The 17662-nt window shown below is 43.5% G+C and overlaps 1 protein-coding gene across 1 annotated transcript in view; it reads right to left on the bottom strand.

The window, feature by feature from the left end:
• Positions 1-1797: 1797 nt before the first annotated feature.
• Positions 1798-17662, bottom strand: part of LOC143296155 (uncharacterized) — a 131749-nt gene continuing 115884 nt past the window's right edge. The window contains exon 3 of the mRNA XM_076607958.1: positions 1798-5437. Within this exon, the coding sequence (XP_076464073.1) occupies positions 3825-5437 (1613 nt within the window). The 3' untranslated portion in view covers positions 1798-3824. The remainder of the gene's footprint in view (positions 5438-17662) is intronic.

The raw sequence follows: 17662 nt of genomic DNA, 5'->3' as shown, positions 1-17662 counted from the left end.
ATCCAAACATGTAATTCGTTACTGCACAAAAGCTCACAAATTTGATGCTTTTTTTTTTTATTGGCTCCCGTGTGTATGCGCACAACGTGAGTCTGTTTGATTAAAATAACCATGTGTTTCGGTGTGCGTTTCCGGCAGTCGTTATAGTCATGGTTGTTTGAAGTGGGGGGGGGGGGACGTTTGATCTGGGGGAGGGGATTGTAGTAGAGATGGGGGTGGGAAGTTATAGAAGGTGCGTCAAACCTATTCAAAGTATCTGGATTGGGAGGTTGTAGAAGGTGCGTCAAACCTTTTCAAAGTATCTGGGGCGGGATGTTATAGAAGGTGCGTCAAACCTATTCAAAATATCTGTGGTGGAATGTTATAGAAGGTGCGTCAAACCTATTCAAAGTATCTGGGGTGGGAGGTTATAGAAGGTGCGTCAAACCTATTCAAAGTATCTGATGTATTGCAGGGGAAATCTGAACAAAGCATTGCAAACAAGCTGATACATTGAAGAGCAAAATATTTCAGTTAACTGTTTGCTCAGAAGCAATGAAAACATGGAGGGCAAAGGACCTGATACTCTGTGCATCCGCGTATTCAAACTGTGAGCCAACGGGTCGCTATCTAGATGACAATGTGGAAGTTAAAAGAGACAGGTAACAACAGGTTGCTGACTAACTGATTACTTAGAATGTACAAAAATGCAGCGGTTTATTAATATGCTAGTATGCTGATAGCACGGGTAAAAAGTAACACCTAATGGGTTACCAGCTGATAATTTGGAAGCTGAAAGAAACAATTAACGGGATACCATCATCTAGCTTACAACATGAAAGGCAAAGACAAAAACAGCTGTTTTCTAATTAACTGATAGCTAGGATGTCAAAATGTCAAGTCACCGGTTTGCTAAGTAAGTACCTGATACCTTGGAGCCCAAAATTGACGACCAATGGTTTACCAGCTACTTGAGTCTGAGAGAAAGTGTGTTGCCATCGACTGAAAATGAGGACAGCAGAATACAACCAACATACAAAATACCCCTCTCTCTCTCTCTCTCTCTCTCTCTCTCTCTCTCTCTCTCTCTCAATGTAAAATTTAAATCATCTGTAAATTGTGAACAATATCTACTGCTTGATATTGACAGACATATAAGGTATTTTATGACAAGATTTAGATGTGGAATATCGGACATCATGGTACATCATAACCGTTATAAAATGTATGCAGGTGTGAATTTGTTGTGTCCTCTGTGTAATAACGAAAATGAAGATGAAAAACATTTTCTGCTCTGTTGTCAGGTTTATCGTGATTTACGTATAAAGTATATTCCACAAAAGTATTGTCAGGATCCTTCCCTGTTCCGGACTGCGTTGCTTATGGCATCTAGAAGTGAACCAATAGTACGTAATGTGTGTATGTATTTATACAAAGCTTTTAAGAGACGCACCATTATGCTTAGCTGATTTAACTAACTGTTTTTGTAATGCCTTCTGTCAGTATATTACTGTTTCAATGAGTTACTCTGAAAATGTGTGTGAATTATTCACAAATACTGTACCCCCTTCAGAAGGGGCCATAGCCTATACTGATCAAACTATTCGAGTTCGAGTTCTGTCAGTGTAAAAAGACGTTGATTTAAACACACACACACACACACACACACACACACACACACACACACACACACACACACACACACACACACACACACACACACACGCACACACACACACACACGCGCACACACACACACACACACACACACACACACACACACACACACACACACACACACACACGCACACACACACACACACGCGCACGCGCACGCACGATCTGATGATATTGTCTAATTTGTTAATCAATTCCACCTTTCCTAGGACTGTCCAATTAGATTACATGGAGACCCCGGTCACCAAAATGTACAATTTAGTATGTCATGACAAATGCTTAGTTCCTCATGGCTAGCATACTCTGTTCGGGTTGGTTGGTTATTTAGTTATTTAGTTATAAGTTGGTTGGTCGGTTGCTTGCTTGCTTGCTTGCTTGCTTAGTTGATTAGTGGATTGGTTGGTTGGTTGATCGGTTGTTTGGTTGTTTGTTGGCTGTTGCTTGCTTGCTTGCTTGGTTGGCACTTTGCTACCTAGTTATTTTCGTACATCTATTTAAAAAGGGTTTTTTTTTCATTTATTTATTTATTCATATGTATATTTAGTCGTTTATATTTTGTTTGTTTTGTGTAATGTCACAGTTATCTTGGCAAGAGGAGAAAATACAACGCACAGCCAGTTACAGGTACGTTTACAGAATCCACAGATATACAGCAAAACAGACAGGTCCTTTCACAGAATCCACAGTCACATGGACAAACAGACAGGTACTTTCACGGAATGCACAGTCACATGGCCAAACAGACAGGTACTTTCACGGAATCCACAGTCACATGGCCAAACAGGTAGTTTCACAGAATCCACAGTCACATGGCCAAACAGACAGATACTTTCACAGAATCCACAAACACATAAAACAAATAAATGTATCCGAGGATCATACGGTTGACTAAACAGACATAGTGTGTCACAGATACGACAAGAAGACTATAACGAAAACGTGCTCTTGAACGAGAACATGGAATGACATAGAATGGAAAACGTAAACTAGTAGAAACAAATTTTTGAAAGTCTTTTCGGTGATACCTGATAATTTACTAAAACACGAGGAATTGTAAAAACATCTTCTAACTTCGAAACACACCTGAAATGTTATTAGAAGTAGGTTAAAATCCACAGAAAAAGTATTGCTTTGAAAGTAGAAAGTATTTTGTCATTTATGCATCACATTTCCGCACATTGTTTCACTCCTCTTATTCCGATCAGAAAAAACCGGCTGTCTGCAAAAGTGCTTGCGTTCTTGGCAGTAACACAACCATGTCCAGACACATTTGTTCACAAAGCTACATTCTTTTTTGCCTGTCACAAGGTCACATCACTTTTTTATGAAAGGTGTCCCTCTTTCAATATTTGGACTGTGATTATGACGATCAAGATTTTGTTTCTTTTCGACAACCCAAAGCCTTTATCAATTAATCGTTCGCGGACAGTTCCATCGTCTTCACAAAACGGTAGTTTTGACAGTCACTGTGCATGCGTTTTTTCTTTCCATAAATCACCAGAACTCGCGTTATTCTGTGCATCCGTCTATTGAAGTTGTAAGCTTCGGACCATGATTTGCTTCTTTTAACAGAAGATTTGTCGTCGTCAGCTTGTGACGATTCAGTCTTTCTAAAGGTGCAGGCCCAGCACCTTCCAAGACAGAGAGAGACACCGGATAAAAACACCAAGAAAATGCAGTTGCAGGCTCAGCGTTTTCACCAAACTGGCAGTATTTGAACTTAAAAAAAAAAAAGTGTGACTTTCTTACTCCAGGTATTATGTTGCCGTCCATTTCTTTCTTTAAACAATCACCATGAAAAATACATGGAAAGTGTCCGGATCAATGTCATTGCTGATGAAGAAATCTGAAAAAAAAACAACTAAGTTTAACAGCGTCTATCTTTCTTTTCTTTTTTCCGCGCAACATTTAGCAACACAGCAACATATTTTCCTTCAAGAATTAGTCTTCTCATCCCGAATTGCGATTTTCCTTGTATGTTAGTTATTGTGATATATGTGCTAGAAGAATACATATTTCAAGAGAATAATCTTCAACAAGTGTTTCTGCTGTAATTCTACTTGGGGGTTGCCTGTAGTATTTACAGTCATAGAGTCTTAGTATGTTCTTGGATCAGACCATGCATAAAGTATTAAGTGTCAAGTCCCTTCGCTTTATTGCGGCGTCATTCAGGCATCCTGGCTGATCTGTAGAGTTCCTCGCATGTGGGAGATGATGGCGGAGTCCTGGCTGGCGGGAGAACTCTGCAGCCCACAGTCTGTGATCGTGGGGAGGGGGGAAGTCAGCACTCCCCGTGGGCTTTGTCCATCGTCAGAGCGCTGGTCAGCTGACGCCATGCTGTCCTCTTCTTCGGAAAGACGGGTCAGGCTCTGAGGCATGCTGGACTCCTGATACGGAGTTAAGTCTCCGAAGCCATCTGCAGTGTCCGATGGAATTTCCTCACAGTCAATGTCCCGCAGGCTCGGGTTTCGTTTCAGGCGTCTAGTATCTGCTTTTGATGCTGTGCTTTTACCTTGGGCTGCTGTGTGGCTGGAACCATCCGAAGGACCACTGTCCTGGCTAAAGGTTGGATTCTCAGAAGTGGACACTTCCACAGCATCGGATCTATCTGACTGAATCGTTCCGTCAAGGTAAGGAGAGACACTGCTCCCAACGTTTTGTCCATTCGAAACGTACCCAGCATTTGTTCCCATGGTGTTCGTGGATGTGACCAGACTGACGTTGATCTTGCTGTCGTAGAAATCACTAATGACAGTGGGGTATTCGTCAGGTCCTGAGCTGGAAGGGGAATCCACACTCCTGCAGTCAGAGGAGCCCAGGGAAGTGGTCAGGGACTGCATGCTAGTGATGCTCAAGGAACACCCCAGACCTGTCACCCGCCCTGGGCGGCTGCTGGCTGGAACAGCATCTTCACTGTCGTCCTGTAGGTTCACAGATTGAACAGGAATCTTGATGGGAGCACCTTGGATACCCGAGATGTACTTTTGGCTGATCTTCATTGACGACGCTTTGGTATGTTCATCCGCAGCGTTGACTTCAATGAGGTTGGAGTTTGGTGCCGAACGGCCGGGAACAGGATCTGCTGGGACGCTACCATCCGTCGTGTTCATCTTTTTGGAGGCTTTGCCCGTCTCTTTGGATTCCTTACAACCTTTAGCCTCCTTGGGCTTTTTGCCGGAAGCGAAAGAGGTTATGTTGGCAGCTAGTTTCCCTGAAAACCTCCTGGGCGCTGAGTGACGATGACTGCCTGTAGCTCCGTCCATGGTGGACTGTCTGAAGACGCCCCCGGCTTTCCCCTGCGGGTTGGACTCCACCGCGTGGGACTTGGACCTGCTGAGGGTGATCTTGGCACGTCCCTTGGCGTTGCTGCTGCTGCCGCTGTCCGCGGACTTGGTGGGCGACACCTTGGACTTGGCGTCCAGACTCAGCGACCCCACGCTGGAGCGGCTCTTGGACAGGGAGGTGGCGAGCTTGGCCACGCGGTAGAAGCGGGTGTTGGGCTTGAGGAAATCCACCTCGTCCTTCTCGAAGCCTTTCCTCAGGCACCACTCTAGGGGCGTCATGCCTTGCTCCTTGTCCTTCAGGCTGACGGAGGCCCGGCCTTTCTGGGCCAGGATCTTGGCGCAGTTGAGGTTGCCGTTCTTGGTGGCCACGTGGAGGGCCGTGTTGCCCTGCTTGTTGTAGTGGTCCACCTGCAGTCCCAGGCGGCGGAAGTTGCGCGTCAGCAGTTCTGTGGCCACGTCGTTGCCTACCCCGGCGCTGTAGATGAGAGCTGTGTTGCCTGGAACACACACACACACACACACACACACACACACACACACACACACACACACACACACACACACATTTAGCAGTATGCTGAATTAACTATATATCGAAGAACGAAGAGAAAGGGTAAGAGGAAGGAGTAGAGCGTGAATGAAAAAGGAAAGGAAAGGAAATAAAAGAGAGAGAACAATAGATTTTGAAAGAGAGACAGACAGACAGAGAGAGAGAGAGACACAGAGAGAGAGAGAGAGAGAGAGAGAGAGAGAGAGAGAGAGAGAATAAGAAATACGAAAAGAGGAGAGGTGGAAGCAACAGAGGCAACAATGTGAAAAGAAATGATATACAATAACAGACAGATAAGTATCAAAGAAAGAACTACACAGAGGGAGACTGACGGAGAGGCAAAAAAAAAGACAGAGACTATGACAGAGACAGGACAGAAAGGGACAGAGAAAGATAGAGGCAGGGAGACAGACGCAGTGAGACAAAGACAGACAGACAGACAGACAGGACAGACAGAAAAACAGACCGAGGGAAATGAACGAGTCCGCTTCTCCGCTATCAAGGCGCTAGCCCCTAATGATGTGTGTGTGGGGGGGGGGAGAGAGAGAGAGAGAGAGAGAGAGAGCGGGTGGGGGGGGCAGACAGACAGACAGACAGAGACAGAGAGAAACAGAGACATAGTCAGAGACAGACAGATAGAGGCAGAGACAGACAGATGGAGACAGACAGAGAGAAACAGATACGCAGACAAAGACAGGGCACACACACACACACACACACACACACACACACACACACACACACACACACACACACACACACACACACACACACACACACACACACACACACAGATGCAGGCAGAGAAACAGACATACCGAGTCTGAAACACAGAGACTCAAAGAGGCCAGTGAGAAACAGGAAAAGCAGCAGACGAAGTCAGATAAAGAGAGACAGAGGAGCAGACAATCAGACAGATAGAGATAGAGACAGAAAGAGAGAGAGAGAGAGAGAGAGAGAGAGACAGAGACGAGACAGAGAGAGACAGAGAGAGAGGAAGAAAGAAAGACTAAGTATCTCAAGAGACCACTCTTACCACTTATCCGCTTACAAGGTGTTAACTCCTGACCTGAGAAACACAGACAGACAGACAGACAGACTGACAGACAGGCATACAGAAGGAGGAGGAGGCAGAGATAGACAGACTGACTGACAGACAGACAGACAGACAGACAGAAGGAGAAGAAGGCAGAGATAGACAGACAGACAGACAGACAGAAGGAGAAGGAGGCAGATAGACAGACTGACAGACACACAGACAGGCAGACAGAAGGAGGAGGCAGAGACAGACAGACAGACAGACAGAAGGAGGGAGAGGCAGAGATAGACAGACAGACAGACAGAAGGAGAAGGAGGCAGATAGACAGACTGACAGACAGACAGACAGGCAGACAGAAGGAGGAGGCAGAGACAGACAGACAGACAGAAGGAGGGAGAGGCAGAGATAGACAGACAGACAGAAGGAGGGAGAGGCAGAGATAGACAGACAGACAGAAGGAGGGAGAGGCAGAGATAGATAGATTGACTGACAGACAGACTGACAGAAGGAGTAGGAGGCAGAGATAGACAGACAGACAGACAGACAGACAGAAGGAGGAAGAGGCAGAGATAGACAGACTGACTGACAGACAGACAGACAGGAGGAGGCAGGGATAGACAAACTGACAGAAAAGCAGACAGACAGAAGGATGTGGAGGCAGAGGTTAACAGACAGACTGACAGACAGGGAGACAGACAGACAGACAGACAGACAGACAGACTGAAGGAGGAGGAGGCAGAGATAGACAGACAGACAGACAGGAAGACAGACAGACAGACAGACTGAAGGAGGAGGAGGCAGAGATAGACAGACAGACAGACAGGAAGACAGACAGACAGACAGACAGAAGGAGGAAGAGGCAGAGATAGACACACTGACTGATAGACAGACAGACAGACAGGCAGACAGACAGAAGGAAGAGGAGGCAGAGATAGACAGACTGACAGGCAGATAGACAGACAGGCAGACAGAAGAAGGAGGAGGAAGAGGCAGAGATAGACAGACTGACTGACAGACAGACAGGCAGGCAGACAGAAGGAGGAGCCAGAGATAGAAAAACTGACAGACAGACAGACTGACAGAAGGAGGAGGAAGCAGAGATAGACAGACTGACAAGCAGATAGACAGACAGGCAGATAGAAGAAGGAGGAGGAGGAGGCAGAGATAGACAGACAGACAGACAGCAAACAAACAGATAAAAGGACACGAACGAGTCCCTCTCCTTTCAACAGGATGAAGCGGGGGGCAGTGCAGAGGAATGTCATCAGCTGAAGCAGACATCAACATGTCAGTCAGACCTGCCCCCACGGCACCACAGAGACACCACTCCTGTCACTTCTCCACTAATAAAGTGCCGGCCCCTAATGATCGGAAAGACACAGAGAGAGAAAGACAGACAGAGAGAAGAGGGACGTAGAGACAGACTGACTGACAAACAGACATAGACCAAAGAATAGAGACAGGGAGACAGAGAACTCAAACCATTTTTTTTTAATTCAAGGATTAACATTTTAGACATGGCCTTTAAAAAAAAAATCCAGTCTGTATAGACTAGGTACAGAGACAGACAAAGACAGACACAGAAAGACGTGTCGGAGAGAAAGACAGGCTTTAGGAGAGAAAAAAAAAGAGGAAGAAGGTAGGCAGACAAAAAGACAGGGAAAGGGATAGAGACAAACAAACAGGCAGGCAGAAAGATGGACAGAGATACAGAAAGAGACAGGGAGAAACAGAGAAAGATAGGGACACACAGAGAGAGAAAGAGATGGAGTGAGACAAAGACAGGCAGAAAAACAGAAGAAGAAAAAAAAATCAAAGACAATGACAGAGGAACAGAAAGAGACAGAGAAAGAGACAGAGACGGGTGCAGTGAGACACAGATAGACCAACAGACAGACAGACAGACAGCAAACAAACAGATAACAGGACACGAACGAGTCCCTCTCCTTTCAACAGGATGAAGCGGGGGGCAGTGCAGAGGAATGTCATCAGCTGAAGCAGACATCAACATGTCAGTCAGACCTGCCCCCACGGCACCACAGAGACACCACTCCTGTCACTTCTCCACTAATAAAGTGCCGGCCCCTAATGATCGGAAAGACAGAGAGAAAGAGACAGACAGACAGACTGGGAGAAGAGGGATGCAGAGACAGACTGACTGACAAACAGACATTGACCAAAGAATAGAGACAGGGAGACAGAGAACTCAAACCATTTATTTTTTTTATTTTTTTTTTATTTCAAGGATTAACATTTTAGACATGGCCTTTAAAAAAAAAAATTCCAATCTGTATAGACTAGATACAGAGACAGACAAAGACAGACACAGAAAGACGTGTCGGAGAGAAAGACAGGCTTTAGGAGAGAAAAAAAAAGAGGAAGAAGGTAGGCAGACAAAAAGACAGGGAAAGGGATAGAGACAAACAAACAGGCAGGCAGAAAGATGGACAGAGATACAGAAAGAGACAGGGAGAAACAGAGAAAGATAGGGACACACAGAGAGAGAAAGAGATGGAGTGAGACAAAGACAGGCAGAAAAACAGAAGAAAAAAAATCAAAGACAATGACAGAGGGACAGAAAGAGACAGAGAGGCGGATGCAGGGAGACACAGACAGACAGACAGACAAACAGACAGCAAACAAACAGATAACAGGACACGAACGAGTCCCTCTCCTTTCAACAGGATGAAGCGGGGGGCAGTGCAGAGGAATGTCATCAGCTGAAGCAGACATCAACATGTCAGTCAGACCTGCCCCCACGGCACCACAGAGACACCACTCCTGTCACTTCTCCACTAATAAAGTGCCGGCCCCTAATGATCGGAAAGACACAGAGAGAGACAGACAGACAGAGAGAAAAGGAACGTAGAGACAGACTGACTGACAAACAGACATAGACCAACGAACAGAGACAGAGATAGAACTCAAAACGTTTTTGTGCAAGGACTATAGGCATGGCCTGTTTATTTTTTATTTTTTCCAATCTGTCTAGACCAGTCACTTCTCCACTAATAAAGTGCCAGCCCCTAATGATCGGAAAGACACATAGAGAGACAGACAGACAGAGAGAAGAGGCAGGCAGAGACAGACAGACACATAGACAGAGACAGACAGATACAGAGGCAGACAGACAATGGGGTATAGAAAGAGACACAGAGAGGAAACATATCGGAGAGAAAGACATTGACAGAGACAGAGAAAAAGACATGAAGAATACGAGTGACAGACGAAGAGCGAGAGAGACAGAGACAGTTTCAGTTTCAGTTTCAGTAGCTCAAGGAGGCGTCACTGCGTTCGGACAAATCCATATACGCTACACCACATCTGCCAAGCAGATGCCTGACCAGCAGCGTAACCCAACGCGCTTAGTCAGGCCTTGAGAAGAAAAAAATATATATAGATAGATAGATAAGCTTACATAAATAAATAAATAAGAGACAGAGGTAGACAAACAGAGGGGCAAACACACAGAGAGAGAGAGAAAAAGACAAAGACGCAGAGACAGAGAGAGGGATGGCAAAAGGAAAGAGGGACAGAGACAAAGACACACAGAGAAACACATAGTAACAGACACGGACAGAAACACAGAAAGACAGAAGCAGAGAGAGTGGGAGAGAGGGAGGGAGAATGGGAGGAACAGAGAGAGATAAACGCGTCTCCGTGTGGAAAAACATTGCGCAAGTGTTTACCGACTCCGACCCACCATTCCCCGATTTGTGTGTGTGTGTGTGTGTGTGTGTGTGTGTGTGTGTGTGTGTGTGTGTGTGAAGCCAGAGAATGATCGATTTCATTTGTCTTCTTTCTTTCTTTCTTTCTTTCTTTCTTTCTTTACCATCATCATCATCATTAGGAGTAGTAGTGGTAGTAATAGTAGTAGTGGTGGTAGTAGAAGCATTTTTATTATCATGATTATTATTATCATAATCATTATTAATGATAATATTATTATCATTATTTTTATCATTATCATCATCATCATCATCATCATTAGTAGTAGTAGTAGTAGTAATGGTGGTGGTAGTAGAAGCATTTTGATTATTATCATTATTATTATTATCATTATTATCATTATTAATATTATCATTATCATTATCTTTTTTCTTTCTTTCTTTTTTTTTTTTTTTTTACTATCATTATTTTTGTTGTTGTTATTTTACATTCCAATGTATTTACGTATCTGTTTATTCTCTTCATTCTTCTTACTTTGTTTTTAGGCTAACATGTTATACTTATTAGTGGTCCCCTCTCAAAACACTGACTAGCGTGTTGGTTTAAGGCGTAGGTCAGGCATCTCCTCTTTTTTCTTCTTCTTTTTTTTTTTCGTTAATTGAAAAAGCAGATATGGTGTATGGGCCACTCTGCAGGTTTTGACGCTTCATTGAAAGTGAAACTAAAACTCTTCAAATCCACGCGCTAGGATCCAATGTTCCACCGCTCAAGCAAAAAATTAATTTAAAAAAAAATAAAATGAAATAAAATATAAAGAAGAATATTTCTCTTTGGGTGGTGAATGAGGAAAAGGATGGTGATGGTGAGGATGCTATGGAGGTCTTCTTCTTTTCTTTTTTCTTTTTTTTTATCTTAATCTTCACCCACCACCTGCATCGGACGTCTGTTTTTGTTCAACTGGAACCAGTGAAGAAAAGAGGTAGCTGGCAGGCATTATATAGCGAGAGGGAGAGAGAGGCAAGTGGAGGCGTGAAGAGAGAAACAGACACACACACACACACACACACACACACACACACACACACACACACACACACACACACACACACACACACACACACAGATGGTTTCGTAAGACAGAGAGCAAGTGAGAAAAAAGAGAGGGGATCACACACACACACACACACACACACACACACACACACAAATCATTTGGTACATTGTTTAAGGATTAAAGGGTCTGAGGTCAGTTTTTGTAGGGTGCCTTCTCATCACTGCATTCATGGCAATGAAACTGCTGATAAAGCAGCTAAAATAGGAGCACAAGATTCAGAAAAAATCGACAAAGATACATGTCCGTCTTGCCGTAAAAGATACATACACTTTGTTAGAAAAATCAGCATGGGGTCGATTTCATAACAGATGGAAAGAAAAGTTTTTAAAACATAAAGAGACATTACTCCGCGAGAATATTATTGAAGAAAAGATACCGAATCCATCAGCTTGCTATACAAGATTAATAACCTCTACTTTCTTCCGTATAAAAATTGATGCGCTGAAGACAAAGTATAGTAAAAAAAAAAAAAAAGTTACATGCATCTGTGGTAAGCAGTTCAGTTTGCATCATTGTTTGTTTCACTGTCAGCAGTTACGTACCTTCTTGCCCAAGTATTTCAAAAAGAATTAAGTATTCTGCAGATGATTTTTGGAAAGTTATTTCTGATGAGGTTTTTCTGGTCGAACTTCCACAGGCATTAGTTCATAGCCCTATATTCTACATTCCTTTAATGTACTTTAGAATTGTGTTAATGGTTTCTGAGTATTATTGTTATCATTTTCAAATTGCTATTGTTAAATGTAATTGCATGTTAGTTATGCATTTTGGGGTAGAAAAGACGCTAAACTAAAGAACGAAACACAATGAGAGAGATGCGATGCATGGGTTGCTCTACCGAATTTTAATTACTAGTAAAATCCTAATCTAAAAGATAGACTAAAGATTAATCAACAGGTAAAAAAAAAAAAAAAAAAAAGAAGAAGACAGGTAAGCAAAGAACGGTTTGGGTGGATGAACTTTCTCGTGTATGTTTAACCTCAAGTTATCTTCCATTTCAAACCCTTCTGAAGCAAATGATTAACCAGAACAGTAATACGAACAGACAAAGCACAACGAATATGTCAAAATTTCAAAATAGTTTCAGCGTTCCAAGAGCACCATTCGACCTCTGAAAACTTCGCTGGTCAAAAAAGGAACTCGGAACTAAATTACTAAAAGGCCACCAGCCTGTTTGCTACAGATGAACACAAAACACGGGAAACGTTGTATACAGAGGGGGGGGGGTGGGGGGGTCTGGATCGACTTAGGCTTCGCAAATCACGAAGAAAAGGATACACGCGGAGGTTGAGGAGACAGAAAGTCAGACTGAAAAAGAGACAGAGGCAGGAACGCAGGAAGTTAACTCTTTCCATACGAACGGCGAAAGAGACGACGTTAACAGCGTTTCACCCGTATTACCATCATCAAAATATTGCAAGCGGAAAGCTCTTATACTGAAGACGTGAATGTTGACAAAGAATACCACAATTCTGACGACGGAAGCTGAAGGTTGGGTCATTCAGACACCCACTGGACATCCGAGGGGTCTGTGTAGAGGAGAAGAGAGGACTGGCCGTACTGCGTGAGTTAATGCGAAGGCCACCAGCCTGTCCACATGAGAACACGTACACATAAAGAAAGTCAGACTGAAAAAGAGACAGAGACAGAAACTAAGTGAACAACAACAACACCTGACACAGCAACTGGAAGATAAAGACAAGGAAACTGAAGCCAATGACAATGACATGGTAAATGAATGCGTTTCTTCCCTTTGAGATGAAATGGAACACGCCAGCAAAAAAATGCTATCAACTGAAGCAGTCATAATCATGTCAGTCAAACAAGCAATCGAGAAATCTCAGAAAGACAACGCTTCCCCTAATGAAGTGTTTGCCTTTAATTTAAAAAAATATATACAAGGTTTGTTTTCTAATAATATAAAAATTATATATATATATATATATATATATATATATATATATATATGTGTGTGTGTGTGTGTGTGTGTGTGTGTGTGTGTATTATATACACGTATACCTTTATGTATATACATATTCATTTATTTATTTATGTGTGTGAGACGGATAGACAGACAGAGAGAAAGAGAGGATGTGTGTGCGTGTGTGCGTGTGAGTACGCGCGCGCTCGTGTGTGTGTGTGTGTGTGTGTGTGTGTGTGTGTGTGTGTGTGCGTGCGTGCATGCGTGTGTGAGTGTGCGTGCGTGTTTTGTGTGTGTCTTTGTGTTTGTCCTTTTGTGTGTGTGTCTTCCGTTTGTTTTGCTCATGGCACCAGATGAAGACACCGCCACTCAGGCGCTTGTCCATTAAAGGATCGGAACCTCCCAACCGCACAGGAAAAGAAAGCGTAATGTTCCTGTAAACTGTGTCCAAAGTGTGCATCGTTCGATTGAGAGGAATTAGCACACACACACACACACACACACACACACACACACACACACACACACACACACACACACACACACACACACACACACACACACACACACACACACACACACACAAGAAAAGCAATGAGCACTGACAGAAACAAACTGGGATAAAGAGCTTGTGAGCAACGAAAGAGATGTCCGGAGGGGAAATGAGAGTGTGGGGAGAAGGGGAGATTTGGAGGAGAGAATGACAGCAAAACACACACACACACACTCTCACACACACACACACACACACACACACACACACACACAGAAACAACAACAACAAAAAGCCAACACCCCCTCCCCCACAATCCATCCCCCTCCCCTCACCCCCCCCCCCCCCCACACACACACACACACACACAACAACAACAACAAAAACAACAACAAGAAACAAACCCACAAGAAGACTAGGGATGGAGAGAGTCAGAGCGAAGGAAGTTGTCTCATACATGTTTATTCATTGAACAATTTCTACTGAAGAAAAGATTAACACAGTAGGGCAATTTTAAAAAAAAAGTGATAAGAAACCAAAGCAGTACACAAGCCAGTGGGTGAGATGACAAGCAAACCTCAAACTACTTTCAGGTGCTTCAAAAGCAGCTTTCGATGTCCTTTTAGATATTAACCAAAAAAAATGGACCTATTTGTTGGAGAGATTCAAGATTCATGATGGCTTTTTCATTAAAAAAAAAAGAAAAAAAGAAAAAAAAAGCCAAGGCCCCTTATGAAGAAGCATATGAACATGATATAATGAAAATAATTTGAAATCACGTATGAAAATATAAAATCTGCCCCGAAAGCAGACCAGTCTGCGCTTAAAAACAGACTGCAGAAAAAAATCAATATTCTCATGATGTAGTCATTTCTAGAAATTTGAAAGCTTTTTTCTTTACAAATACAAAAAAAATGTTTATAACAGATTCAGAGGTGGTTGGACAGATTTGACTTTCTATAAGTACATTATTATGTTTAATTGAAACAGATTCGGCTTTCTGTAGTATTTAGGCTTTAACAAAAACGCTTCTCAAATATTCTTTTAGAGTTGGACAACAAAGAATAAAGTGCATCTCATTTTCTGTTGAATCTTTTACACAACGGACAAATCATTATTACCACTGTCATCACATGTTCTATATCTATAATGGTGGACCGGACGCTGATTCAGAAATACCTAACCTGATTACTCGTTGGAGAAAGAAGATTTAGCAAGTGTGAAAACTCACAGAGCTTCATGAACAGTCCTCTGCACAGGCCCACCATCTTCCCTACTCACCCAACTTGATTCGTCAACCACCTTCATCTTTGAGTATTTGGCTGTGATAATCCGCCTCTGTGTGTGTGTGTGTGTGTGTGTGTGTGTGTGTGTGTGTGTGTGTTTGTGTGTGTGTGTGTGCGTGTGTGTGTGCGTGTGTGTGTGTGTGTGTGTGTGTGTGTGTGTGTGTGTGTACGTGCGTGTATGTGTGTGTGTGTGCGTGCGTGCGTGTGTGTGTGTGTGTGTGTGTGTGTGTGTGTGTGTACGTGCGTGTATGTGTGTGTGTGCGTGCGTGCGTGTGTGTGTGTGTGTGTGTGTGTGTGTGTGAAGCAGACAAACAGTCAGACAGACACAGAAAGACAGAGACAGACAGGCAGACGGAGACAAAGACCAACAGATAAACAGACAGACAAAGGCATGCAGATAGAGACAGAGAGGAAGAAACAGCGACAAACTGAGACAGGCACAGAGATACAGGGAGAACAAGACAGATATGCAGACAGGACAGAGGCAGACGGAGACTGAGAAAGCCAGACAGACAGACATAGAAACAGAGGCAAAGACAGACACACAGACACAGACAGATAAAACAGACAGCGACATACAGACATAGAAACAGAGACAAAGACACGCAGACAGCTAAAACAGAGACAAACAGAGATAGACAGACACAGAAACAGAGACAAAAACACACAGACAGAGATAGAGACAGATAAAACAGAGACAGAAACAGACAGAGATATGGACAGATAAACAGAGACAGACACAGAAACAGAGACAGACAAACAGAGGAAAACCAAAACCCGGAACTGAGAGAAGAAGAAAAAAACATCAGAGGGGGAGGGGGCGAGGGGGGACTGGGGGCGGTGGGGTGCGGGGGGTGGGGGCGGAGACAGAGACACCAAAGCCATTCCCAATCCACCGGAATCCATTCCTTTCAAAGAGATGAAGTTGGAACCACCACCACCACCACCACCACCACCCTCCTCTTCCCACAGTCACCACATCCACCCCCCCTCCTCCACCCCCAAAAAAGCCCTTGGCTGAAGCAGACATCAGCATGTCAGTTGGACCTGCACTCGTTACACCACCGGAAAACCACTCCTGGAGTTTGCCCGGAAAGAACCGATCCTTCTTTCATTTAAAAAGAAAAAAAGAAATACGTCTGTCTATGAACCTGCGTGGGAAGTAGACTGTTCAACGGGGCAGTAATTACCTCCACACAAAAAAAAGGAAATAAATGAAGAGAAGGGAGGGAGAGGGTGTGCGTGGGTGGGGGTGGGGGTGGGTAGGTGGGTGGGTGGGGGGGATGTGAAGAAGGGGTAAAGGAGGGAAAAGAGAAATGAAAAGAGACTTAGTAGGAATGAGAGAAAAAAATGGACAGGAGAGGAGAGATAGGGGCGATAGAGTGTGTGTGTGTGGGAGGGGGGGGGATATGGAATCCATGTGTTAGGCTACGGCATTTTATGCAGGGGATAAACGAACAACACATATCACATCAGTTTGTGTAAATGAGCATTAACATGGTGAGAATGATGGCCCGGAAGTACCGCGTCCGCCTAGGAAGCGAGAGAATCTGAGCGCACTGGTTCGAATCACGGCACAGTCGCCATTATACCCCCCCCCCTCCCCTCCACTAGACCTTGAGTGGTGGGCTGGACGCTAGTCATTAGGATGAGACGATAAACCGAGGTCCCACGTGCAGCACGCACTTGGCGCACGTAAAAGAACACACGGCAACAAAGGGTTGTCCCTGGCAAAATTCTGTAGAAAAATCGACTTCGATAGGAAAACTTTTTTTTAATGCATGCAGGAAAAGAAAAAAAAAAGAAAAAAAGGGCGGCGCTCTCAGTGTAGCGACGCGCTCTTCCTGGGGAGATCAGCCCGAATTTCACGCAGAGAAATATGTTGTGACAAAAGATTTGGAAATACAATACAGTACCATACATATACGAAAAAAAAAAATCTATCACAAGAAACAGTAGTAAGAGTACAAAAAAAAAATTAAATAAAATAAAATAAGGGGTGACGATTTCTCTAAATTTAAATCCGTTTCGCAGTAAACGGGACAAAATCGAATACATTATTACATCTTGCAGGTGGCATCAACAAAATGAACTTTAAAGTTCAAGCCTGGTAGTATCTAAGAAGGGCATATCTCTCTCTCTCTCTCTCTCTCTCTCTCTCTCTCTCTCTCTCTCTCTCTCTCTCTCTCTATGTCTCTGTCTCTCTGACGTCTCCAATAACCAGACAGCTTGGAATAAAACATCTGGTTTCCGTCTCTCCTTTGTAAAATTGATATATCACGTCCATACCATCTTATTTTCTGTATCTGTGACGATCAAGAGCCACATCCAGTCTAAATTTTATTAGTAGATGTCTGTCTATATTTATCCTCAAAATTAACATAGTCTCGTCTCAAGCGTTCCACAAAACAAAGTTACATACGTGATAAATAAGTTACTTTTTTAACATGACCATTCAACGCCTCCCATCCACAATCATTTAGACGCTAAGTGGAAAATTTTCACAAATCTATTCATATTACCCACATCTTGATTCAAACACACTTTACCAAAACATACGGACATTTGCGTTACTCTTTTTTTTTCTTCCTTCACTATTTGATTCGAACGCCATTTTGTAAGCTTCCGAAGTCAGTCTGTTCTGGAGTCA

This window comes from Babylonia areolata, chromosome 21 (assembly GCF_041734735.1).
Source record: "Babylonia areolata isolate BAREFJ2019XMU chromosome 21, ASM4173473v1, whole genome shotgun sequence".
In the NCBI taxonomy this organism is placed as follows: Eukaryota; Metazoa; Mollusca; class Gastropoda; order Neogastropoda; family Buccinidae; genus Babylonia; species Babylonia areolata.
The sequence above is the reverse complement of the archived record's forward strand: the minus strand, read 5'-3'. Positions and strand labels throughout refer to the sequence as shown.